Source organism: Elephas maximus, chromosome 7 (assembly GCF_024166365.1).
Source record: "Elephas maximus indicus isolate mEleMax1 chromosome 7, mEleMax1 primary haplotype, whole genome shotgun sequence".
NCBI classification, from domain to species: Eukaryota; Metazoa; Chordata; class Mammalia; order Proboscidea; family Elephantidae; genus Elephas; species Elephas maximus.
The window spans coordinates 71492503-71517710 of record NC_064825.1 but is presented as its reverse complement, the minus strand read 5'-3'; the positions used below and the strand labels follow the sequence as shown (position 1 = coordinate 71517710).

Below are 25208 nucleotides of genomic sequence, written 5' to 3'. Positions count from 1 at the left end.
ACTAAATATTTGTTAAATGAAACAAGGGTCTAATAAATATATAATATCATACCCAGACTCCTCACCTTCCTGCTGCCTTCTTTAGAGTCTGAAGCATCTGCACTATGTTCTACGCACATGCTAGGAACATATTTCTTCTAGAAGAAAATGAAATTACCTCCTTTGATGTACTCTTGCACTGAACAATTGTCACACACACACACACACAAAATATATATATATTCTTCTTTATTCCCTGGCATAGAATATTAACCTCATCTTTGACACCTCAAAGATGTTGTGCCTCAGATCACAACAAAGTGGAATTGTACAGCAAACCCAGGGCTTTTCTTCAGGGTTAAAGGCAAGACCTGGGCACTAGGGGATCGGCTTCAATTTGAGCAGGCTAAGTTTATACTCTAATGTACAAAACTAGGGCTTACCTCAGCTAAAATGGAAGAAATAGCTGCCCAAAGCTAGTTTCTTTCACGCCCCACTGGCAAGGTAGTAATTGCACAAAGACCTTTTTATTATAAGTTGATTTTCCTGAGAAATGAATTCAGAAAAATACTGTAAAGTGTTTATTTTTTGCTTGCCCTTTATTAACCCACATCTTAAGGCTTTCCCTAGAGAAAAGCTGTTGGTAAATGAAACCTCTTAGACCCACACAGAAGCATTTTTGCACTACGTCCCTGGCTGTGGAGGGGCAGAACAAGGCAAGTTGGCACTATTTAAACAGGGTTATCAGCCAGAATATGAAATTTTGCCTAAAGTGAAGATTTAGGAATTTAAACAGGGAAAGGGTTTGGGGTCAGTAAAATTACTGGCAATGGTTTACATCTTAAAAAGGATGTAACGCAGCCCTTTTATGCTAGTAAATAGGCCAGAGGCTGTTTGAACTTAAAGATAATTCCTTTTGTACATCTGAGTTTTGATCTTTAAATAAGGAAAATCCTATAGTTCAACCTATTAAATCATACTCTAAAAGCCAGGGAAAAAACCTTCCTGTGATGCTATCCTGGAATGAGGGCAGAATGCATAGAGTAAAGAAGGGAGCTAGGAAATTAAAATGTGATTTTCACAGGCATGATTCTGTCATAGCTCTTATTTTCTTTATATGGAATACAAATACTGATATAGAGTGAAGATTTTCTGTTTTGCATTTTTGTGCTCTTTGATACATTTATTGAGGTCAAATGAAATTTGATATAGTAGGATTTATTATGAAATGCTCTCAGAATACAACTCCATAATTACTGAGCTACATGGTAGTGCATAAAGCTGTAAAACTGCTTAGCCAGACAAGCAATTTATATGTTACATTGAGGTGTGTATGGCAAAGAATATTAGTTTAATTGGGAGTCAAGATGTGGTAGCCTTAAATCTGGAAAGCTCTGTTTAACATAATGCAGTGAGCTTTAAAATAGAATACCTGAACTGGGGAGATACAGCTTTGGGGATATATAACAATTAGACATTATTTTCTGACCAAGGATGTGAAATAGTATTTTCGAAATAAAGCATGAACTGCAAAGCAGGTGAAAGGGCAAAACCTCCCTGCATTTTACAGTGTAAGAAAAGATGCAAACTTTTTTTTTTTTCTAGCTCTTTGTTTAAAAGAAAGAAACAAAGAAAAAAAAAAAGAGAGAAAAGAAAACCATTAACTAGGGTCTGGTGGAAACAGAGATGAGGCAAGTTCACAGTGAAGTTATGTCTCTAATGTGCTAATGGAATCTAAGAAAAGGGGTTTGGTGGAATTTGCCTGAATCCTCTCAGGGAGCAGTATGGAATGAGGTTAGAGGTGAGTGGTTGCGCGGGTACCAGCACACCACCAGGGGTGAAAAACAAATACTCCCTGGCATACATTTGCTCTCCGTCTGATCATAGGCTCTCTTCTGTTTAGCAGGTTCAGGGTCACATGCCTCCGCTCATGATCCCAATTTTTCCACATGACCAGCGGACCCTGGCAGCAGCTGCTGCTGCCCAACAGGGATTCCTCTTCCCCCCTGGAATAACATACAAACCAGGTAAGTAAAGAAGGATTTAACATTCTTTCAGAAATGCTAAGTTCCACGTTTTTGCTTAGCAGTCACAACAAACACAGGAGTGTACAAGGGAATTATGAATGAAAATATCATACGCGCTTATTTTAAAGGAAATTTAGAATTAGGCAGAGGGGTAGAGTAATAAACTAATGGATTCCTAAAAACTTTTGCTTTTTCTTCTTTCACTTGTGTGTGTTCTGAATTCACAGATAAAATGCTACTTTTCCTGGGGACTACAACATTTTTTCAGTTCTCTCTCATACCTTTACCATGAATAATTGTCTTTGGTTAAAGATCCTTTCCTCCTTCTGAGAGCTTTTCTACTCTGAGAGAGTGGTCACATACAGTATAAAATGTCGTTATTGTTTGTTGTCTGATTTCTCTTGGGCAAAAAAAGTAAAAACTGGGCTGATTTAATTAGCTTACCACTAATAAAGGTAAAATTATTTTTTATTTTAGTCTAAATAATAAAGCATTCAGTAATATTTTTTCATTTATCTTTGAGCCTCAAAAAGCAGGTCACATAACCTTGCAGTGAAATATGTTTTTAAATGATTTAGCAAATGTTATGGTTTTTCTTTATTCCTCTGAGTTTACTGGACTCCTGGGGAATTCAATTAGGAGCATAATGGTTTGAAGCTTCTTTCAGAGCCTCCTTGTAAACAGGGTTTAAACTGTTTAAAGATATGTTGCCAAAGGAATCCAGTGTAAGAAGATAGTCAAGTAAATGAAAGTCAACCTTGATTTCATTTGTGCATTCTTTATAAGTGACCTCAGCTCAGAAGTAGTGACCTTGTTCTACTCATTAATAATTTCTGTGTCAAGTTCTTTTTAACACATTAACCTGATTCTATTAACTACCAAATCTGAGTGCAGCCATTTATTTGGGGATAGGGCTCACAACGTGAAAAGGCATTTTAATGTGCTTAAATAAATAATAAAATATAAATCACTGTTAAGCAAGCTTACTAAATAGCACAAAAACAAACCTGCTGGGTTTAGCATCTATTAAATTGCCTATTGCCATTGATTATTCTTTTGCATTTGGTGTAGAACTCCCTTCCTTATGAGGAAATGTAGGGTGTCTGTGGCAAAACTCAAATGATTTAAGGAATAAAGATGTTAAGAGATCGGCTAACTTAAAGACTGACTTGAAAAGGTTTTTGGATACCTGAATAAAAGAAAATTGTGTCAGTCAAATTGCTAAAAATTCTTTTTTTCTAGAGCAGAATTTTTAGAGCCACTTATACTCCCTATGAAATTGGTATCCATATTAAGGACAGGTGTGTGTTTTGCCAGAGAAAATCTTTCTGTCAGTTCAGTGTTTTAGACTTTCGCTGATCTCTGTAAATAGTTTTGAACTGATTCTTCAGTATAACTTGCTTTGGAACGTTGATGTTAACTGAATGTACTCGTTTGTCCTGAGTCTGCGTTGTTGCCCCTATACCAGCCTTAGAAACCTTTTAAATGAACTATCTGTGGAAACTCAACTTTATTTCAGTGTTTTCAAATTTAAATTCTCCAATTTCAAAACCGGATATGGGCCTTGTTTTTTACTAGACTTACACATATTTAACTATGTTATTTCCCTGATTTTGTAAATAACAGTATTGTTATTTTTCACTGTTCGATTATTTTAGACCCATTATTTAAAAGTCATCTCAAACAGCATCAGTGAAGGCGTGCCCTGGAGCTGAAAAGGCTGTGGAGATCAGGACAATATCGCACAGGAGCGAGTTCTCAGCATGGACCAGGGGCGCTGCATACACTAGTGTGCTGGGTTAGAGAACCGACATTTTAAAATATTAGCTAAACTGTGTTGGCTAAGGCAGAACAATAGATTTGCACATGTAGCAAGATTTTTAATCATAAGCAAGGATGGTACAAAAAGTTATTTTTTGGTGACTTCTAAGTTATATTGAAGAATGTAATTAATCAGAATTCTTAAATTTTTAATATTTTGACTAATGTAGGCTTTATTGTAGCTGAAAATTATACTTAAATAGATTGAACTAGTGTTTTTTTACTCTAACAGTAGAGAAATTACCTTCTTAGGAGACTTAATCTTGCAGTGTTACTTTGTCATTCACATGAATTGGGGAGAGGAGACTACCATCACTGGAGTCTGGACAAGGAAAATATTTTTTCCAAACTGAGCTTTGATAACTTGACTGGGAGTACATGTGAGATAATGACTAAATTTTTATAACAGAGTAGCTTTGTCACATATGAAAACCTTGAAATGGTGCCATAAATTTTTATTCTGGTCCCCTAAGCAAGAGGATGGGCAGGCACTACCTTGGATTTTATAAATTAAAAAATAAATGGCTCTTCATAAGAGAGTTATCCCCCTCTTTTTGCCCCCCTTCTACCTTGCTCATAACCTGAGCACTGATATTTGAGAAAATTAAGAAATATGCCGCTTCCACAGTTGTCAGTGTACATATCAGACCAAGATATATTTGCCTAAAGAATAAAAGCAATTAGTAGCCTCCTTTTTTTTTCATATACCAGGAATAATGCTTATGACCCATGCAGTTTATTTCAGGATTTTTAAAACAATTGCAGTTGGAATGGCCTTCAAGTTACCTGATAGATACTAGGAGTAGGATCCATACCTACTTCTGGCTCCTTCACTTATGTCTTAGTTATAACATGATAAGAACTAATGTTTATTAAATAATTACTGTGTGCCAAACGCATTTATTCTACATGGATTATTTTATTTCACTCTCACCAAACATGTCATTTAACCTTGCAGAACCTCTCTTTTAGTCATCTAAAAAATGTGGCATAATTTGTCCACTCCTTGGTGTGGGTGTGAAGATTAAATTAGGTAAAATATGTTAAAAATTTTTTGAAAATTCTAAAGCACTAGGATGGTGGTAAAGCCTGAACGTGAAACTGAGTAAATTTAACTGGCTCACTACACTATATCCTTATTCATTAGAAATGTCCCAAAGCTGAACATTTGGGTGACATAGAGTGTCCCTCTGCCTGATGACCATAAGCAATTTTAGAAGTATACCTAATGCTTCTTTAAAAAAAAAAAAAGCCTATTTTTGTTGTTGATGTTGAAAATATACACAGCAGAACACACACCAATCCAACAATTTCTATATATACAAACAGAGACACTGATTACATTCTTTAAGTTGTATAACCATTCTCACCCTGCTTTTCCAAATTGTTCCTCCTCCATTAACATAAACTCACTGCCCCCTAAGCTTCCTATCTAACTTTTGGAATTGTGGTTGGTTGTCAGTTTGATCCCATATTAAAAAAAAGCAAAAACAAAACCAAACCTGTTGCCGTTGAGTCGATTCTGACTCATAGTGATGCTGTAGGACAGAGTAGAACTGCCCAATAAGGTTTCCAAGGCGCGCCTGGTGGATTCAAACTGCCAAACTCTTAAGCACTATACCACCAGGGTTTCCTGACCCCATAAAAAAAATCACAATGCTCCAGGCAGACATTCTGTACTAGCTAAACTCTACTATATTTTTGGCTTAAAGAAGACTTCAGGGGATATTTTTGTTTTAAGGTTTAAAGGTTATCTGAGGGCAATAGTTTCAGGGGGTCTTATAGCCTCAATGGTTCCAAAAAATCTGAATTCTGTGGGAATTTTAAATTCTGTTCTGCATTTTCCCCCTTTTGATCAGGATTTTTCTCTAGAATCTTTGATCTAAACATGCAGTAATGGTAGCAAGGCACAGTTTATTTCTGTTCTTATGGCAAAGGAAGTAGTTGTTCATGGAGGCAATTAGCCACATGTTCCATTTTCTCCTCCTATTTCTGACTTTCCTTCTTCCTCTGTTGCTCCTGGTGAATAGAGACCAATTGTTGTACCACTTGCAAGCTTTTAAGACTCCAGGCACTACACAATGAACTCGGCGGTAAAACAGAAGCACTAAACCTAATATTAGGCTAATTAACTGGGAATCCCATGAAACTATGACCCTAAACCTCCAAACCAATAAATCATATCCTTTAAGGTATTTGGTTGTATATAAGCAGCTCCAGCAGCTGCTCTTTTCTGTTGTAGTTGTAAATATATCTATCACATGACATTTGCCAGTTCAGCTTTTTACAGGTGTACAGCTTACTGACATAATTGTGTTAATCAGCTGTGCAATGCTTTTTAATTCCTTTGTTTTAGTTAGCATTTATTGAGCACCATTTATTCACTAAACTTTATATATGTTGTTGCTGTTTTTGGAGCCCTGGTGGCGCAGTGGTTAAGAACTCAGCTACTAACCAAAAGGTTGGCAGTTCAAATCCACCAGCCATTCTTTGGAAATCCTATGGGGCAGTTCTACTCTGTCATATAAAGCCCTCAATGGCAATGGGTTTGGGTTTTGTTGTTGTTGTCATTGTTAGTTGCTGTCAAGTTGGTTCCAATAGAGTAGAACTACCCCATAGAGGGTTTTCAAGGCTGTGACCTTTCAGAAACAAATTGCCAGGCCTGTCTTCCCAGGCACTTCTAGGTGAGTTCAAACTATCAACATTTCAGCTAGCAGTTGAGCACATAACTATTTGTGCCACCCAACCATCTCCTTTATGTGTGTGTGTGTGTGTGTGTGTATAAAACCAGGTGCCATTGACTAGATTTTGACTTATGGTGACCCCTATCTGTGTCAGAGTAGAACTGTGCTCTGAGGGGTTTTCAGTGGCTGATTTTTTAGAATTAGATCTCTAGGCCTTTCTTCGGAGGCACTTCTGGGTAGATGCGAACCTCCAGCCTTTCAGTTAGCAGCTGAGTGTGTTAACCATCTGTGTGTGTGTATATATGTATATATATAAAAATATATATATATATGCACACCTACATACACACTCAGGCACATACACACATATGTGTGTGTGTATTATATATCTATATATTCTCATAACAACTCTAAGGTATAAAGTTATAAGTGGTATTATTTCTATTTTGTTTTTTTTTTAAAAAAAAGAAAACTAAAATTCAAAGAAGTTAATTAACTTTCCCAAGGTTTCACATCTAGATAATAGTGGAACTAAAATTCAGACTGAAGTTCTCTGATTTGATAGTCCCTACTCTTTTTTTTTTTTTTTTTTTAATTAGGCACATGGTCTGATGTGTGTGATCTTAAGAAAAGCCTGTCTTTTTTGCTGTGAAAAAAATGTGTGTGGGGTTATCCAAATGACATCTTGTGGAGTCAGCCATCTCTTATTTCTCCTAGAATATTTTAAAGCAGAGGTGTTTAGCTATTACAGCTGGAATACTTGAGTAATTAAACCTATATACTTGGAATCAAGGCGTTCCTGAGGTTTTCAGATTAGTCTTCTCATTTTATAAATAAGGGAATGAGATCCAGGAAGGAAATATGTTCACCCATGTAAGCCTACCTAGTTTTATGAAGATTAAGAATTATTTTAAACTATACCCAGAGGCACCTTGGAAGAAAGGCCTGTGGAACACAGTTCTTCTTTAATACACATGGGGTCATGGTAACTGGTGGTGGTGGTGGTAATGGTACCCTCTTTTCATTTATGGAGACTGTGTCATTGACTAGGAGCTTTGGTGGCACACTGGTTAGGAGCTTGACTGCTAACCAAAAAGTTGGCAGTTCGAATTCACCAGCTGTTCCTTGGAAACCCTATGGGGCATTTCTACTCTGTCTTATAGGGTCGCTATGAGTCAGTATCAACTTGATGGTAACAGGTTTGATTTGGTTTTATCATTGACAAGTTATCATTAAAGCATGAGCTTTGAGTTATTTTTTGAATTGATTTCTAGTAATAGGATGAGTTTACATTATTTCATTTACATCTGCTTATTAATTGTCATTGTAACAAATTACATGGATTTTCAAACGATTGGCAGGGATCTGTATGCAACTGTGAAATAAGTGAAAAAATTAATGTTAGACTTGATTCTTACCCTCGTTAAAGGAATGTAAAACAATGCAGATGATCTCAGAGAAAGTCCTGGATCAAGACTGTTTTCATCACGGATGTATTATTTGATGAAAAGAGTAGGATAAATTTAGCAAGAGAAACAATAAGAGCATTACGATCTCAGCAATATATACTGTAATCCTTGCCAATTCTTTTTGTCTAATTGTCCTCAGAACAAATTGGAGGTTTTTTGTTTGTTTTCTTCTTCTTTTTAGGATTCTAAATGTGGCACCTATTACCTGCTAACTTTTGCTGCAATGTGATTTCTCGCAAAGATAAATGATTTATTATGGCATCCCCTCAGAGTATAGAAGAGTTGCAATATTTTTGCTACTCTGATACATACACCCAAGCAAGACCCATGCAAAGTGGTATGTCCAAGTGTTTGTGATTGAAATATTTACATATTATAGAAAAGATACTTTGTAAAGATGGAGTCTGTGTGTAGGTTGTTAGATAACTTAAATAATTTATCATCCCCCTATGATGCCACCACACAATAATCTGTGAGGTGGTTAAGGATGTGTAGTGTATTTTTCTTGTTTTGGAGGTTGGGAAATAAGACATGAAGTTGAAGTCCCACCTCGGGCCAGTTACTGAAGAATTCTTGAATCCTGTCTCCTAGTTCAATGTGTTTTTCTTCCTCTACTCCTCCCAACCTCTCTAAATAATTTTCCCAATAGCTTGATACCTGAAGTCAATACTGCAGGAGACTACAACCAGTCTAGTACCTTGTCTTTCTGTAGAATGAAAGTGTATGGACAGAATTTTATCCATGAGGCTTTTAACTCTTTAAAAACGTTGCATGTATGTCTGAATTACACAAGCAAGGTGTCTTCTTGCAGAAGGTAGCCTGAGTCCAGTGAGTTCTAGGTTCTCAGTCCAAGCTCCTCCTCTCCCGTGTTTAAGGCCTGCTAAGTTTTGGGTTCATTTCAGTTTCCCTGAAAACTTAAGAATTTACTTTCTGTTCGGGGACTCTTGCTGCTGAGCTGCTTTGATTCTGAAGGAATGTTGACTACTTTGACAAATCAAGCTAACACCAGGAAAATTTTCCATAGGTTTTAAATCTTGTTTTGTATTTGTACTGTAATCCTCAGATAAAAAGTCAGTCAGAAAATCTAGAAGCCTGGAAAGATAAAAAATACAAAATGGGCATTATTGCTCAAATGGGCTTTTGGAGGTTACCTTTTTACACTAGAGGTAGCAAGGGCCAGATTACAGTAGTGCCTAAAGCTAACCTGTTCCAACAGGCTTCATCTTCCTTTGTACAAATTTAAAAAGATTGGGTCCTCACGCAAGCATTTCAAATCCAGAAACAAATTTGAAAAAAATTGCTACAACATGTTGACTGATTCCTTGCCAAGTCAGTCACTGAGAACTTTTCCTTGATTGACTCTTGCACAAGGAAAATTAGAGGGGGAAAACTCATGTAACTTTTTTATTAAAAAATTGAACTTCCCTGTACTATTAAAACTTATCTGCCCTCATGTTTTTCTCTTTCACTGTTATCCCCCCTTTTGCCTTATCTTCTCCCTCTCTTGCCTTTTCCTTTCTTTCTCCTCTAATCATTCCCTGTGATATACTCTGTTCCTCGAAGGTATTCACTTTTATTTTGGCTATTGATACAATGATAGATCCTGGAGAAATAGCTTTCTAAAGATTATATTTAGATACACAGATTCAAACTAGCAGAAGGGTTAAGAACATTTTTAAAAATGCTTGTCAGCGATGGAAAGAAAGCTGTTTGTAGCCAGCAGGTGAGCTGGAGAAGGCTACAGGGTGTGGTAGAGATAGTAATAAATTAACTGGCAAGCCAAAAACTATTAAAAAAAAAAATCAACTATTTCATACCACAGAAGCATGACAGCTATGAAAAAAAGGAGTGCCCCAGGGAATTCTTTTAGAGTTTGATTTTTTTTTAAATATGTTTGACATGAAAAATGTTTTAGTACAAATAAAGCAACTGGTATTAAACTTACAGGGAGGGGGGATTGTGGTTTTGAGTTAGTAGGAATAGTGCATGGTATTTAAAGAAAGAACAGCTCTAAAATGTTCCAGGAGGCAGTCCGTGTTGGTTGGAATGGTGATCCCCTCCCCCATTTTTGAAGCATCATTAATTCAGCATCATTGTGTGATTTTTTTTTTTTTTAACCTGATAAGATGTAGACCAAAGAAATACTACTTGACTTAGATTAGGGTATTCTTTCTTCAGATAATTTAGTTTAAATATCAAGAAGATCAGTAAACTTATTTAAGCATAAAGCAACAGTCCTTTACTATAAAAAATAATTTGGCCTAGTAATCTTTTTTAAAAAGCTCGTATAGCACTGCAAACCAAAATCAACCTCATGGAAGGGGAAAAACAAGATCAGATATTTTGAACATTACTCCATAGGAGACCAGCACAATATAGTGTTAGTGAATGCATTGTAGCAGCGCTCCATATGCAATCAGAAGCCAATTGTTACTGGGCTGTGTACAAGCACACACTGTGCTCAATGGTCTGATGAGGTATTATGGATATGATGCAAAGAGACTCTGTAGATTAGAAGCTAACAATTTGTTAAAAGTGAAAGCAACTTAACATTTACATTGGGCCAGCTGAGTGAGTAGCTCATGTGGCAAGCAGGATGAGTTCCAAGGAACCAGGGCGACGAGGAAGCCTCCAGGGTTAAGTGTCCACGTAGGGGGAAAAAAAGGAGGTTTTATTGCTTTCTAGTGGACTACCTTTAATACTGTGATTCTTTCCACACTGTCTCTTCATTATTACATTCCGCCTTTTAGTGTAGAAAAGTTCATGCAAAACAGCATGATTATTATAAATGTCAAAAATGTGTGGAGGAACAGCCTATTAAAATATAGCCTAGAGACAGTATATAACACTGACTTTAAATAAGTAGCTGAAGCCAAAGTGATACTCCATTAAATCACTGCTATTGTGTAATTTATCCACAAGTATTAATTTTAGTTACCACTATCACAATACATTCCTCAACACTTTCTTTTGGTTCTTCAGGCCACTGCAGACAGCCTGTGTCCTTAGGTCACAGTCGCCCTACTTGGGAGTGGTCTGGAGTCAGAGGCACATTAAGATACACAGCATTGATCTCTGTTGAACCATGCTCAATCTCTGCCAGGCTTTTAATGTGGGTATGTCATGTAAAGTGTGTGATTATTGAATCAAATCATCATCAAAGAATATTTGAAAAGTGCCTAGTGTGCATGATTCTGTATTAGGTTCCACCAGAAATTAATCCAGAAAAATATGGCTTCCACTCTCATTGGGATACTGGACATTTTAGTGTGCAGGCAAAGACCACATTGAAAAGGTTGCATTTAAAATTTATTTCTTCACTTTTTATAAAATAATGTTTAGAGTCATGAGCAGCCAATAGCTCATCATCTTTTTTTGGACTGTAATACTCTGCCTTGCCTATCAAGCCAAAATGTGTTTGTTGTTCTAATATAAAACCCTCAATGCTTTCTCAGTGTACTGAGTGTCAGCCTGGCTTTAAGATATTTTTTTTACTCTTAAAAAAATGATGTATTACAAGATTTGTAATGGAGTGAACATGCTTGAATTGCACATTTAATTTTTTTAACATCACATTCATGTTTTGCCAGTTTGCCTACCAGCTATCTGTTAACAAAAAGTTCCAAGGCAGCACTGCAAGTCTGTGCCCAACCAACTAAGCCTTTTGTTTCTGCAGATGTTTGGGCTTAGAGCAATGTTGTAAAGCTCAGGCAATCCAAGGGCCATGTTTGTACTTGTCTGTTGCGATTCCCTGTGCATTGTCTAAACCTGTATGCATTGTTCTCTCCGACAGGTGATAACTACCCCGTACAGTTCATTCCATCAACAATGGCAGCTGCTGCTGCTTCTGGACTCAGCCCTTTACAGCTCCAGGTAAGTGCCAGAAGAAAAAAAAATGTGGGACACAAGCCAGTGCTTTAGTGGAAAACTGCTAACCAGCTGTATGCTAAATAATGGCCTGAATGTTAAATAATTTTTTAAGTATAGCCCAGAAGGATTAACACCTTAAGTGCTTATCATACTGCAAATCAAGAGAAAGCTGCCAGCTTCAATATTTTTAAAGGAAAAATTACATTATAACTTAATGCTATGCACTCTCTATCAGGTGAGTTAATAGTTTTATAGTTTTTTTTTTTTTTTATGGCTTATCATTACTGGATTTCTTGGCTTTTTCCACATCAGTTTTGCATCCACGCCTTCATTTAGTGGATTAGTTTTTATACATAAGCATCAATACAGAGAATGATGTTGTATATATTCCTTCTTGCAGTTCAGAGAATAAGGGGTTGTTATTCTCAAGTTACTTGAGAACTGTTTGATAAAATATAAACATGTTACTTCTAAATATGTGTATTTTCATTCTTTCCAGGGTCAAATCAAGCTCTAGATTAGTGTCCTTTGCTTACAAAGCTAAACATGGGAAGAGAGTGTTTTGCAAGTGGAATGAAAAATCATCTGCATCTTATTTTCTTCACATGTAAAATGAGAGCCTTAGAATAGGACTAGGTGATTTTTATACCATTCTAACACTACATTTTAATAGAAAATTGACTTTTAAAAATGAATACATATCTTAACAAATAAAAGCAAAAAGATAAGATCATGAACATTTGGAATATGTATGAAAATGAACAACTCAAATTTCATTACAGGGGAAAGTGTATTAAAGACAATATTTTATTTTTTAAATTTACTGATGATTATATTTTCATTTTCTTAAACAGTATAAGGAATAGCATTTCAGTACCCACCAAAAAAGTGGGTACTGAAATGCTATTCCTTATATTGTTTAAGAAAACAATATTTTATTTCTATGTTGCTTTTCCATCTTTGACCTGAACATAAAAAAAAATGTACAAATATTTTTTTACCAGGAAAAAAATCATTTTAAACTTTTGGAAATGGAACTAAAAATGACTCAAGGCTAAAGAGACTAAGTGATCATTTTTGTAGCACTTGGAGAAGTTTTTGTCATCAGCCTCATTCAGAAATCCAAGAAGATGTTATCTGTTAAGGACTAGCAGAGGTAGAAATTTTGCCTAACAGGAGCCTTCATCTTTTCCACTACTAACCCTAGAACTCACTGTAGTTGGTAAAAATCTAAAAAGAAACCTTACTCATAGTAAATCTTATCTGTTTCTCCTTTTCCTATAACTGTGCTGGCGAGTGTCTTCTCAAATAAGAGACAAAAATAAGAAACCAGTACCACCATTTGATCCTACAAACAAGGGAGTCTTTGGTTCCATAGAGGGCCAGGATTCTAAATTTTCTACTTTTCATTCTTTGGTGTGGACAGTACCCTAGATTTAGAAATATGTGTTCTGTTTCATGAGTTCTGACAGTATGTTTTGTCTTTTTTTTTTTTTCTGACTGTGCTACTAAACAGAAAGGTCATGTATCTCACCCACAAATTAACCCAAGGCTAAAGGGCCTAAGTGACCGTTTTGGCAGGAATTTGGACACCTTTGAACATGATGGTGGCCACTCTTACAACCACAAACAGATTGAGGTATGAATGCTTCCATTGGTGCTGCATCGGGTGGGGACTGGATTGCTCAGTCAGGCTTTCTTTTAAAGTGGCAAACATTCAACCTAAATACTAAAGCCTAATCTTTTATTTGCTCTCATTCCTGAGGAGGCTCTTCTTTTGCTCCTTTTCTTCCAGAGAAAAAGTCAAACCCCAAACCAGTGCCCCTGAATTAGATTGTTTATAGTTGTATATGCAGAAAAATTCTGTTGCTCTACATTATGAGTGTCTTCCGACTCAACGTTCTTCCTCTCACTCTTTTCCCTTTTCTTATGTATAGTGCTATATAGTGGTTTCTTAAAAAATACTTAATAGTTTTATCTCATTTGACCATATAACAATCCTGTAAATTTAATCCTATAAAATATAATACTGCTTTCGTAGACCCAAAAAACTAAAATTCAGAGCAGCCAAGTTCTTTAACCAAGGCTACAAAATGTTCATAAAGTCAGGATTTTTACCCAAGATTCCCAACTCTTCCTAATTCAGTTTTTCTAACTTAATTTTCTCAGACTGAAATATGCATGGGTGCTAGGGTCTAAGTGATTGCTTTTTGCCCAGTAAGCTTCTATTGTATGCCTTTCATATTTAACCTCCAATAAAGCCCTTTGTTGTCTTTTGCAAGATATTCTTTCTTTTGAATATCTTTTCTGCTATAAATACCCAATCCGCCTCTCTCTCACTTCATGCTTAATTCCTCTCCTGTATCATTGGAGTCCCTCTCTGGGACTATCAGACATTGGAGGGTTGCCAGCTATTTGTTGAGTCAAAAAAAAAAAAAAAAATGGAGACAGGTTACCTCAGACTGAAACACATTTTAATTTTCTGGGTTGTATCTAATACCAAATTTTATAACCTAACCTTGGCTGGGAAATTCTACCCAACTAAAGAAAATAATTACATTTTTTTAACCTGTTCTCATAGAGCCGATTCTAGACTCATAGCCACAGTACCTATTGGCTCTGCCAGTCTGTACCTATCATGGTTACTATGTAACATGGTTATTATGTAATCAGTAAAGGGTCTCTTTGACATTAACTTCTTCTGCTATTGAATTTGCCTTTTGGAAAATGATAGGGAAAGCTCTGTCCTAGAAGAAGGAATAGGACAAGATCAAAGGCCACCTTGGAAGTAGTCTAAGGAAGAGTTTCAGAGCTTGTTGCCTGCCTCGCTCTTTCCCTTTCGCTTTGATATGAGACCTATACAAGGTTTCCACCCAGGCATGATCAAGCATATATTGTCAGCCTGTTTGCTGTCTTCTATTTTTGTTTTTTTATACAGGCAGAAGAGATTTCTTTTCTAAGGCTTTCTTTTGGCTGAAGAGAGAGTGCCATATTTCCTGGCATTCTGAAAAGTTTACTATGCATAGGAGAGCTAAACAGAGAGACATCTGGACATTAGGAGAAAGTCCTTCTGTGCGGTGACAGTTAGCAAGCTTACCTAGTCAGGACATACAGCCTAAGAAACTTAAGTGCTTGGAAGAGTGTGAAAGCAAATGGACTTGGCTCAAACCCCAAATTTCTTCCCTTCTTTAACTTCTATTTTCTCTTATGGCTTTGTGTTCTATCCCATCAATTTTCCTTTAGCCAGTGTTCTACTTAATCTCCTCATTTACCTAATTTTTCGCTAGGTTGGCTTCTCTCCCCTGCTACCATCACCAACTTCTGATACTGTCAAATCTGGCTTCCCCTGGGCTCCTGGAAACCATAATGTCATATATGTGAGCGCCAGGTCCATGTAGTGCTGTATCAGTGCAGATCTAGAAGCTCAACATATGCCACATGTCTGTCACTTTAATTAGGCTGAATACGGGACCCATTAATGCAGGAGCCCCATAGATGCGCAGTTTAAGTTTGGGCTGCTTGGAGAGTTTCCTGGGTTTTTGTGTATCCTTACTCAGTTCACTTGCCTCCATTTTTGCACCTTTTTCCTGCATGTTGGGAAATCTTTGGTCTGTTGCTTGTATGGCACGTTAGTTAGAAAAGATTGACCTTGCAAACAAGGCAGATTTCCAAACTTTCTGGTGAAAGTGTAACATGTTTATTGGGACATCCAAAAACACAGTAGAGAGACATATCTAAACTGCTACAGACAGTAACATTCTAAATCTTGAGCAAAAGTTGATGGAAAATTGTATTTTAGTTTATGATTTTTAATATCTGCCTTCATTTCTAGCTAGAGTTTTCTCCCCTTCTTTGGCAAGGTAAAATGTCACAGCTTTGTCAACAATCATGATAAACTGTTGATACTAAGGAAGCATTACAATTATGTTAACCAGTTTTATTTCTAAACAGATTTCTAGGAGGAAAGGCTCACAACACACACACACACACACACACACACACACACCCTGCTGCATTGCTTAGAAGTGGACATCTGCCTGATGTTACAGTAATTTGTCGCTTCTAACATTAATGAGCCTGGGCAAATCTTTACAGTATTTATAGTTGTACTCTGGAAGCCTGAAATTTTGTTATCAAGTGGAGAACAGTTATTTAAAATGGAAAGATGCTCCTTATATTAGCATAAACCAGTTCTTTCTTTAAAATAAGGAAGACACGGAAGAGACTTTTTGATACTACTATGCTAATCTAAGGCACAGTTTTCTTTGCCTCAGGGGCACAATATTAGGAGAGAGAAGGCCAAAAGAATGCTATTTTTAGTTGAACAGTTCAGCAGATGGAGGCATGAATACTCATATATCTGAAGGTTGAGGGGCTTGAACCATTAATTTTGATAATGTATTTAACCCTGGGAACAATCGGAAACTATAACTCTGAGGTTACAATGCTTTTGACCTTTAGAGAACAGGGGGAACTTGCTACAGTAAACAATATATTATATTACTACTTATTCCAATTCTCTCACCCAGTATAAATTTCAGGTCCAGTTGCCATTTGCTTTCCTCAGCTATGTTAGCATTGGTCCTTCAAGTAAGTAAAAAAGAATGTTAAAGAAGGAGGACCAGTATAATGAGGCAGTCATGTAAATATGGCCTTTAAATAGCTAAGATGCTATATTGTTTCTGAATAAATATTGTCTCAGGAGCTAAGCTCCTAGTGACTTTTTTTTTTTTTTTATATGAAAAAGTAGTTGCATTGTGTTGATTCATTTTGTGTGGTTGGTTTTAATATGATAGATACCTAAAGTACTTTTGTTTTGTTTTTAATTGGGAGTAATGCATCCTCATAGTTGTAGCTTATATTAAACACAGCCTGGCACCGTATCATGCTAAGTGATACACCTGTCTCATGCCTTCTTATTAAATGATGCATGCTTCTCTTCAGCAAATACAGCAGTTAAATATCACACAGCTTAAGAATTTCTAATTAAAATATCTCCACGTGTCAGCATATTGGTAATGTATTATTTTAATCCATTTATTTTGTTTATGAAACAGTGACATATGTTTAGATTGTGAAATATATGAGCCTTAAAAATCACTTTATTGAAGAAAATTAATTCCTACAATACTGTCTCTGTAATGTGTTCACTCACCCAGTCAGTCACTGGCAGCACTGCCAGTCTTAATGTTGGTTAGACACACCAGTTTCATCTGCATAACAGTCTTGTAAAGAAGCAATAACAGTTCTTTTTCTTAGCTCCAAACCATAGGGCTTTTCTTTTTCTTACCCATTAATTCAAGTCTGTCCCCCGCAAATACTTTTTGTTGCCTTTTTTTTTTTTTTTTAAATACAGTGAAGGATAAAACTGAGTATGTGTATAAGGGATTCTGAAAGACCAATCAAAATTAAAAACAAGCTAGTTACCTTTTCAAAGTTAGACATAGTAATTTGTTTGTCAGCAGGGAGATGTTTGGGTCAGCCCTGAGATAAAGTGACTGTCAGCAGTTATTCCTACAAGACAAGTAATTTCATTCAGTGTATTACTGACAGATTGCTCACTTCTCTGAATCACCAGAGAAAACAAACTTAATATTGTTACAGGCAGAGTTTCTGTCTTCATTAGCTTCAGAGAATGATTTTTATCAGGCATTCAAAGCCCACCAAGCTTTAGTGGGAACATATTTTAACAGACTAGTTCTTATAATGATAGTATGGATAGTAGCCTAAATGAAAGGAATTGTATATGAAAATTCAAAAATATCCATATAAGTACATTTTCACTTTTATTTGATGGGCATTTTGTGTAGTTTAAGGGAGATTTGAGGGAACAAGTATAATCAGAGCCTTAAAACACTAGGAAAACCTATCAACCATAAGTTATTCTTAAATGAAACTATTAAAGTCTTGCCAAGTTTGCAAAGATGGAGGAGAACAATTGAAGCTTTTGCAGAGTGAATAGAAACACATATTTTATTTAAATGATATTGTCAATTTTCAGGCTCAGATGGAAAGTGAAGAAGTGCCCATCAACATTGGAAATGCACTGTTCCTATTCCAGTTCCAGACTGAATCTTTATTATATTGTATTTAGATGCTGTGCTCCGGCTCAGACCTGTCTTCTTGTTTGCAATCATAAACATGCTTCAGTGATATGGGGGAATGGGAGGGTGAACTAGCTTGGTTTGGTAGGTTTGAGAGATTGTGATTTCTAACAGAGCTGTGGGTTGAATAAAGAGTTGATGAGAGTGACCTATTACTGGCTACCCGATAGAGACAGAGGAAAGTACTGATTCAAAGCTTGTTCTGAGGATGCCAACCATGGGGTTGTGCTTTGAGGGGAAAGGCTTTTTTTTTTCTTTCACAATAACCTTCACTTACCCCCTCTGAGTCTTTTCCTGACTCTTAAAGAATGTGGTGGTACTTGGAGCGACCATTTTAAGTAGAATTAGATGAGTTTCAGGGTAATGGAATGAGCTCCACTTTTGGAATCAGAACCTTGGATTAGATTTTCCACCATTACTTACTTGCTGTGTTGTCTTGTACTGTTCTCAAATTCCCTCCTTTTCAGTTTTTTCATTGTTAAAAGGAGATAATACTTATTCTGAGGGTTGTATGAATAGTAAATGGGAGGTATGTATTAGATGCTCCGTAAATGTCAGCTAAGCCATTATCAGAATAGATCAAAACTTTCCAACATCCCCGTAAGCATTCAGACAATTCTGCTCTAGCTTTGCTGCCTAAAGTGCTTGTTAGGGAGCATCTAATCTACTGGAGTGTAGGTCACTGAATTCAGAGATTTTATCTCTTTTGTTTACTGCATTCCCAACATTGCCTTGCACATACTTGATAAATATTTGTAAAACTGCTGAATTTCATCTTTGGTGGCCATCTAGGATGCAGTGTTCTTTGGAGGTTTTTTTGGGACGTTCTGTCAAGTGCTCCAGTAGGAGGCATTCGCTCATGTGAACAACTTTTCATTTCTAGGTAGACTTCTTAAGAAAAACTGCAGGTATCAAGTGAATCCTGGTGGAGGCTTAGGAAATATAGGCAGATCAGAGAAGGATGCAAAAAAAAATGAAGATAATTTTTAGTATTTGAAAATCTGACTTGTCATTGTAGTCAATGAAGCCGAAGATGTTTATACCTATCACCCACATATTAAAACATTCGATAAAATGAAATTTCTTTTGAAATTTGATTTTCAGCTAATTTTAGGGTAATGCCTAAAAGTTGAGAGAGTTTACTCTTTTCACATAAACCCTGGTAGTGAATGTGCTTAAGTTATTTGGTTGGTAAGATGTTCAGCCTCGCGTGGAGATTGTTCAGCAAGAGTCCAAACCAGTTGCCGTGAAATCAATTCCAACTCACAGCGACCCTATAGAACAGAGTAGAACCGCCCCATAGGGTTTCCAAGGAGCGGCCGGTGGATTTGAACTGCTGACCTTTTGGTTAGTAGCCAAGCTCTTAACCACTGTGACCACCAGGGTTCCAGGTATAGAAGAAGCCACCCAAAAAACCAAACCCATTGCTGTCAAGTCAAATCCAACTCATAGTGACCCCATAGGACAGAGTAGAACTGCCTCATAGGGTTATCAAGGAATACCTGGCGGATTTGAACTGCCAACCTTTTGGTTAGCAGCCGTCCTCTTAACCACTACACCACCAGGGTTTCCACAAAAGCCCAGGACCCTGGAATTACAAAACCAAACGCAGACCTCTCTCCCTCCTAATGTAAGACTCACCAACAGTCATTTAGCTCCAGCCCCACTAATTAACCCACTCAACAGGGGGCTTCCAGTGTGTGAATGTGTATTTAAAGAGACTGCTTGTAAGATTCAAAGGTTTCTGAAATAATGGCAGGTATTTCTAGTCCTTTTTTCTTTTTTTTACTAAATTGGAGTTTATAAATACTCTTTGGTTGATATTACGTGTCATATATTCGTATGTGTTGTAATGAGCTAAGTTGGAATTCAGAGAGATGATTTGATTAAGGATATATTGGAAGATTTGAAAGCATAATATTCTAGCATTTTAGGAAATGCATCACTACATTTTCCAACCATAGAATAAGTCAAGATATACAACATTTAAGAAATTTAAATCAGAAAAAGGTATGATTAAATATTTTGACATGTCAGATAACAGAACAGACTGAGCAGGACAAAAACATGTTAAAAAATAGTATGTTAATTAAAAGGGATTGAGAAACCATAGTTGAATGGGTTTCCCCGCAACAGACATGCTCCAGCAGAGCGATAAAACCTCTGACTAGTAGAACTGCCACATAGTTATTACTCCTCTGCCTGGCTTCTCCTTTATGTTTTATTGTAGAAGAGTTCACATGCCTCTTGTTTATACAAATCTAATTTTGAAATTCAAATAAAGTGTGTGAAGATTTAAACTTTCTGTACTCTTTTGAAAACATCTTGCTTTATTTTGGCTGTTCTAGATTATTAGGATTAAGATAATAACTAGATTCTCTTACATATCTTCCAAGCTTGTATGGCACTAATGAAAGATTCTTTTCTCAATTAAGTATAAATAAACAAGCACTAATTAAACATCTACTATGTACTGTTTACTGGGTGCTGTGTGAATGAAAGAAAAACCATTGTACAGCCCCCTCTTTCCTTCTTCACTTACAATTGATGATGGCAGTAGAGTCTTTACATCCCTTTTCCAGTTTTATAACACTAATGCCTTTATAAGGTCTCGATGAGTCAGAATCAACTCAATGGCAGTGGGTTTTTTAATTTTTTATTTTTTAATGCCTTCATATTCATAACCATTTAGTGTGGGTTTAGATAAGTACTTGCATTTCCATTTAATAAACTAAAAAATGGAGACACAGTAGTGAAAATAAATTTCCTAACGCCTCCACCCTCTTGGTCATTTGGTTAAGTAAACATTTAAACTAGAATTCTTAATTTCCAGTAAACTGACTAAGAGTTCATTCCTTACTATGCATTTCTCTTACAGCAACAGCTGTGGTACCTGTACCAAACCTTGAGGCCATAATATCTAAATTACCTTGTCAGTGAGTTTCCTAGAGCTATTGACCTTGAGCAGTATGAACTAAAACAATGAAGAAATAAGCCATAGATACATAGGAAAAATGTATTGTATTAAGATTGTATGAATGCCTAAAAATGTATTAAGATTGTATCCATGTGTTTGACTATCTCAGATTTTACAAAGTGTAGGCATACAGTGTTCATTTGCAGCCAGTTTGAAATACAGCTGCTTTTAATCTACAAATCCCATTTTTGGGATCTGTAGCAAGTTTTCACTCTAATTAATTTATTAATTTAATTTAAAGAAGGAATGAAATATTCCGTTTTTTTTTTCCTTTAATTCTTCTTACTTGAGATCGTACTTGTTAACTTTGAATGTGACTGTTGCAGTAACACAACACTTACGGTATCATTAGATTTGTATCAAAATCAGTCTTTAAAAGGGAGTTTAGAAAATGATTATGCACAGGAAATTTGAAAAAGTTTGCAAATCCAAACAACAAATTTAATCCTTCAGTTATACAACAAATTTAATCCTTCAGTTATTCAACAAATACTTATTTAGTGCCTATTATGTGCCAGGAAACCCTGGTGACATAGTGGTTAAGTGCTACAGCTGCTAACTAAAAGGTCAGCAGTTCAAATCTGCCAGACGCTCCTTGGAAACCCTATTGGGCAGTTCTACCCTGTCCTATAGGGTCACTGTGTGTCAGAATTGACTCGACGGCCGTGGGTTTTGTTTTGTTTTGTTTTAATTATTATGTGCCAGGCACTATTCTAAACCAGTGGTCCTCCACTGGGACATTTTGCCCCCACGGGGGGTCATTTGACAATGTTTGGAAGCATTTTTGACTGGGGAGATGCTACTGGCATCTAGTGGATAAAGCGTAGGGTTGCTGCTAAGCGTCCTACAACACGTACAACAGCCCCCGCCCCGCCACAACAAAGAATTATCTAGTCCAAAATATCAATAGTGCTGAGGTTGAGAAAATCTATTCTGATGCAGGGGAAATGCAGTGAATACAACAAAGTTTCTACTTGTATGGACTTTACATTCTAGAGGGGGAAAGAGAAAATAGGGAAATACATAATGAAGAATTGGGGTTTCAAATCTTACTTAATGGAAACATTATCACCTAACTCTTCACCTACCCACTTGTACCCAGGAGGGCAGATTTTTTTTTAAATCGTGCTTTTAGTGAAAGTTTACAAATCAAGTCAGTCTCTCATAGAAAAATTTACACACATCTTGCCATATACTCATAGTTGCTCTCCCCTCAATGAGATAACACAGTGCCTCTCTCCACTCTCTAGTTGCATGTCCATTCAGCCAGTTTCTGACCCTCTCCGCCCCCTCATCTCCCCTGCAGACAGGAGCTGCCCACATAGTCTCATGTGTCTTCTTGGTCCAAGAAGCTCACTCCTCACCAGTATAATTTTCTACCCCATAGTCCAGTCCAATCCCTGTCTGAAGAGTTGCCTTTGGGAATGGTTCCTGTCTTGGGCTAATAGAAGATCTGGGGACCATGACATCTGGTGTCCTTCTAGTCTCAATCAGACCATTAAGTCTGGTCTTTTTATGAGAATTTGGGATCTGCATCCCACTGCTCTGCTGCTCCTTTCAGAGGTTCTCTGTCGTGTTCCTTATCAGGGCAGTCATCGGTTCTAGCCAGGCACCATCTAGTTCTTCTGTTCTCAGGCTGATGTAGTCTCTGGCTTATGTGGCCCTTTCTGTCTCTTGGGCTCATAATTGCCTTGTGTCTTTGGTGTTCTTCATTCTCCTTTGCTCCAGGTGGATTGAGACCCTTTGCTGCATCTTAAATGGCTGCTTATTAGCATTTAAGACCCCAGATGCCACTCTCCAAAGTGGGATGCAGAATGTTTTCTTAATAGATTTTATTATGCCAATTGACCTAGCTGTCCCCTGAAACCATGGTCCCCAAACCCCCACCCCTACTACACTGGCCTTCAAAGTGTTCGGTTTATTCAGGAAACTTCTTTGCTTTTGGTTTAGTCCAATTGTGCTGAACTTTCCTGTATTGTGTTTTCTTTCCCTTCACCTAATATAGTTCTTGTCTACTATCTAATTAGTGAATACCCCTCTACCACCCTCCCACTCCAGTCTTGTAACTATCAAAGAATATTTTCTTCTCTGTTTAAACTGTTTCTCGAGTTCTTATAATAGTGGTCTCATACAATATTTGTCCTTTTGCAACTGACTAATTTCACTAGCATAATGCCTTCCAGATTTCTCCATGTTATGAAATGTTTCACAGATTCATCACTGTTCTTTATCAATGCATAGTATTCCTTTTTTTTTTTTTTTTTTAGTATTCCATTGCGTGAATATACCATAATTTATTTATCCATTCATCCATTGATGGGCACCTTGGTTGCTTCCATCTTTTTGCTATTGTAAACAGTGCTGCAGTGAACATGGGTGTGCACATATCTGTTCATGTAAAGGCTCTCATATCTCTAGGATATATTCCAAGGAGTGGGATTACTGGATCGTATGGTAGTTCTATTTCTAGCTTTTTAAGGAAGTGCCAAATCAATTTCCAAAGTGGTTGTACCATTTTACATTCCCACCAGCAGTGTATAAGTGTTCCAGTCTCTCTATAACCTCTCCAACATTTATTCTTTTGTGTTTTTTTGATTAATGCCAGCCTTGTTGGAGTGAGATGGAATCTCATTGTAGTTTTGATTTGCATTTCTCTAATGTCTAATGATCATGAGCATTTCCTCATATATCTGTTAGCTACCTGAATGTCTTGTTTAGTGAAGTGCCTGTTCATATCCTTTGCCCATTTTTAAATAGGTTTATTTGTCTTTTTGTAGTTGAGTTTTTGCAGTATCATGTAGATTTTAGAGATCAGACACTGATTGGAAATGTCATAGCTAAAAACTTTTTCCCAGTCTGTAGGTAGTCTTTTTACTCTTTTGGTGAAGTCTTCGGATGAGCATAGGAGTTGGATTTTTAGGAGCTCCCAGTTATTTAGTTTCTTCTCTGGTATTTGTGCATTGTTAGTAATGTTTTGTATACTGTTTATGCCATGTATTAGGGCTCCTAGCATTGTCCCTATTTTTTCTTCCATGACCTTTATCATTTTATATTTTATATTTAGGTCTTTGATCCGTTTTGAGTTAGTTTTTGTGCATGGTGTGAGGTACGGGTCTTGTTTCATTTTTTTTTGCAGATGGATATCCAGTTATGCCAGCACCATGTGTTAAACAGACTGTCTTTTCCCCATTTAACCGACTTTGGGCCTTTGTCAACTATCAGCTGCTCTTATGTGGATGGATTTATGTCTGGATTCTCAGTGCTGTTCTATTGGTCTATGTATCTGTTGTTGTACCAGTACCAGGCTGTTTTGACTGCTGTGGCGGTATAATAGGTTCTAAAATCAGGTAGAGTGAGGCCTGCTTTACTTATCCTGGGCCTCTTTCCAGAAGGGGAGATTTAAAAAAATTAAAGTGTATTCAATTATTTATGAACACCTTGGTGGTGCAGTGGTTAAGTGGTTGGCTGCTAACTGAAAAGTCAGTGGTTCAAACCCACCAGCTGCACTGCAGGAGAAGGATGTAGCAGTCTGTTTCCATAAAGATTTACAGCCTTGAAAACCCTATGGGGCAGTTCTACTTTGTCCTATAGGGTCCCTATGAGTCATACTCTACTCGATGGCAATGGCTTATTCAGGTACTTAGTCTAAGTTCTTCACTTCACTGTGATCCTCAAAACAAAAACTTTTAGACAATCACTTCTGGCTAGAATAGTCACGCTATCCTCAGGCTCATCTTTACAGTTTTATTAAGCACATCACGGATTCTGGGTTTTAGTAAAGAAATATTATTTTTGGCTTTAATAGTATATAAGTCTCTCTTTCAGAATGAAGTAAATAGAAATTTGGTAAGGACCTAAAAGCTATTCATTAGTTTTTATAGGATGCAATTTACAGAGATCCCGTAGGATGAATGGAATCATTTTTGGCAGAGAACCCATACTTGATGTGTGAATTGGGCTTTGCAAAAGAAGGCTGAATTTCTTTGTAAAAAAAAAACAAACAACAACAACAAAAATAAGAATAATATGAGTATTATGCATATATACTTATATACATAATACCTATTTTATAGCCTTTTATATTTTAAAGAGCAATTTCTGTTTAGCCTTTAAAACCATGTGTCTTATTATTTTCTTTTTTTAGAAAAGTAAGTCAGGCTCAAATGGGTTAAGTAACTTGGACCAGATTACTCGTCTAGTAAACAAAATAGCACTATAATAGATAACTTAAGTGTATTTTGAAATTCACTTCTAGTCCAGAACTGTTTGCTTTAATC

At 36.7% G+C, this 25208-nt stretch overlaps 1 protein-coding gene across 26 annotated transcripts in view; it reads left to right on the top strand.

Annotated features, from left to right (window-relative positions):
• The window catches only part of SOX6 (SRY-box transcription factor 6), a 657692-nt gene that overhangs the window by 510343 nt on the left and 122141 nt on the right, over nt 1–25208 (top strand). For 18 of the 26 annotated variants that reach the window (XM_049890540.1, XM_049890534.1, XM_049890527.1 and 15 more), the window contains 3 exons: nt 1883–2006; nt 11774–11853; nt 13367–13489. In XM_049890540.1, coding sequence (XP_049746497.1) covers nt 1883–2006; nt 11774–11853; nt 13367–13489 — 327 coding nt within the window. The remainder of the gene's footprint in view (nt 1–1882; nt 2007–11773; nt 11854–13366; nt 13490–25208) is intronic. The other 8 variants (XM_049890535.1, XM_049890531.1, XM_049890525.1 and 5 more) reach the window with 3 other exon arrangements.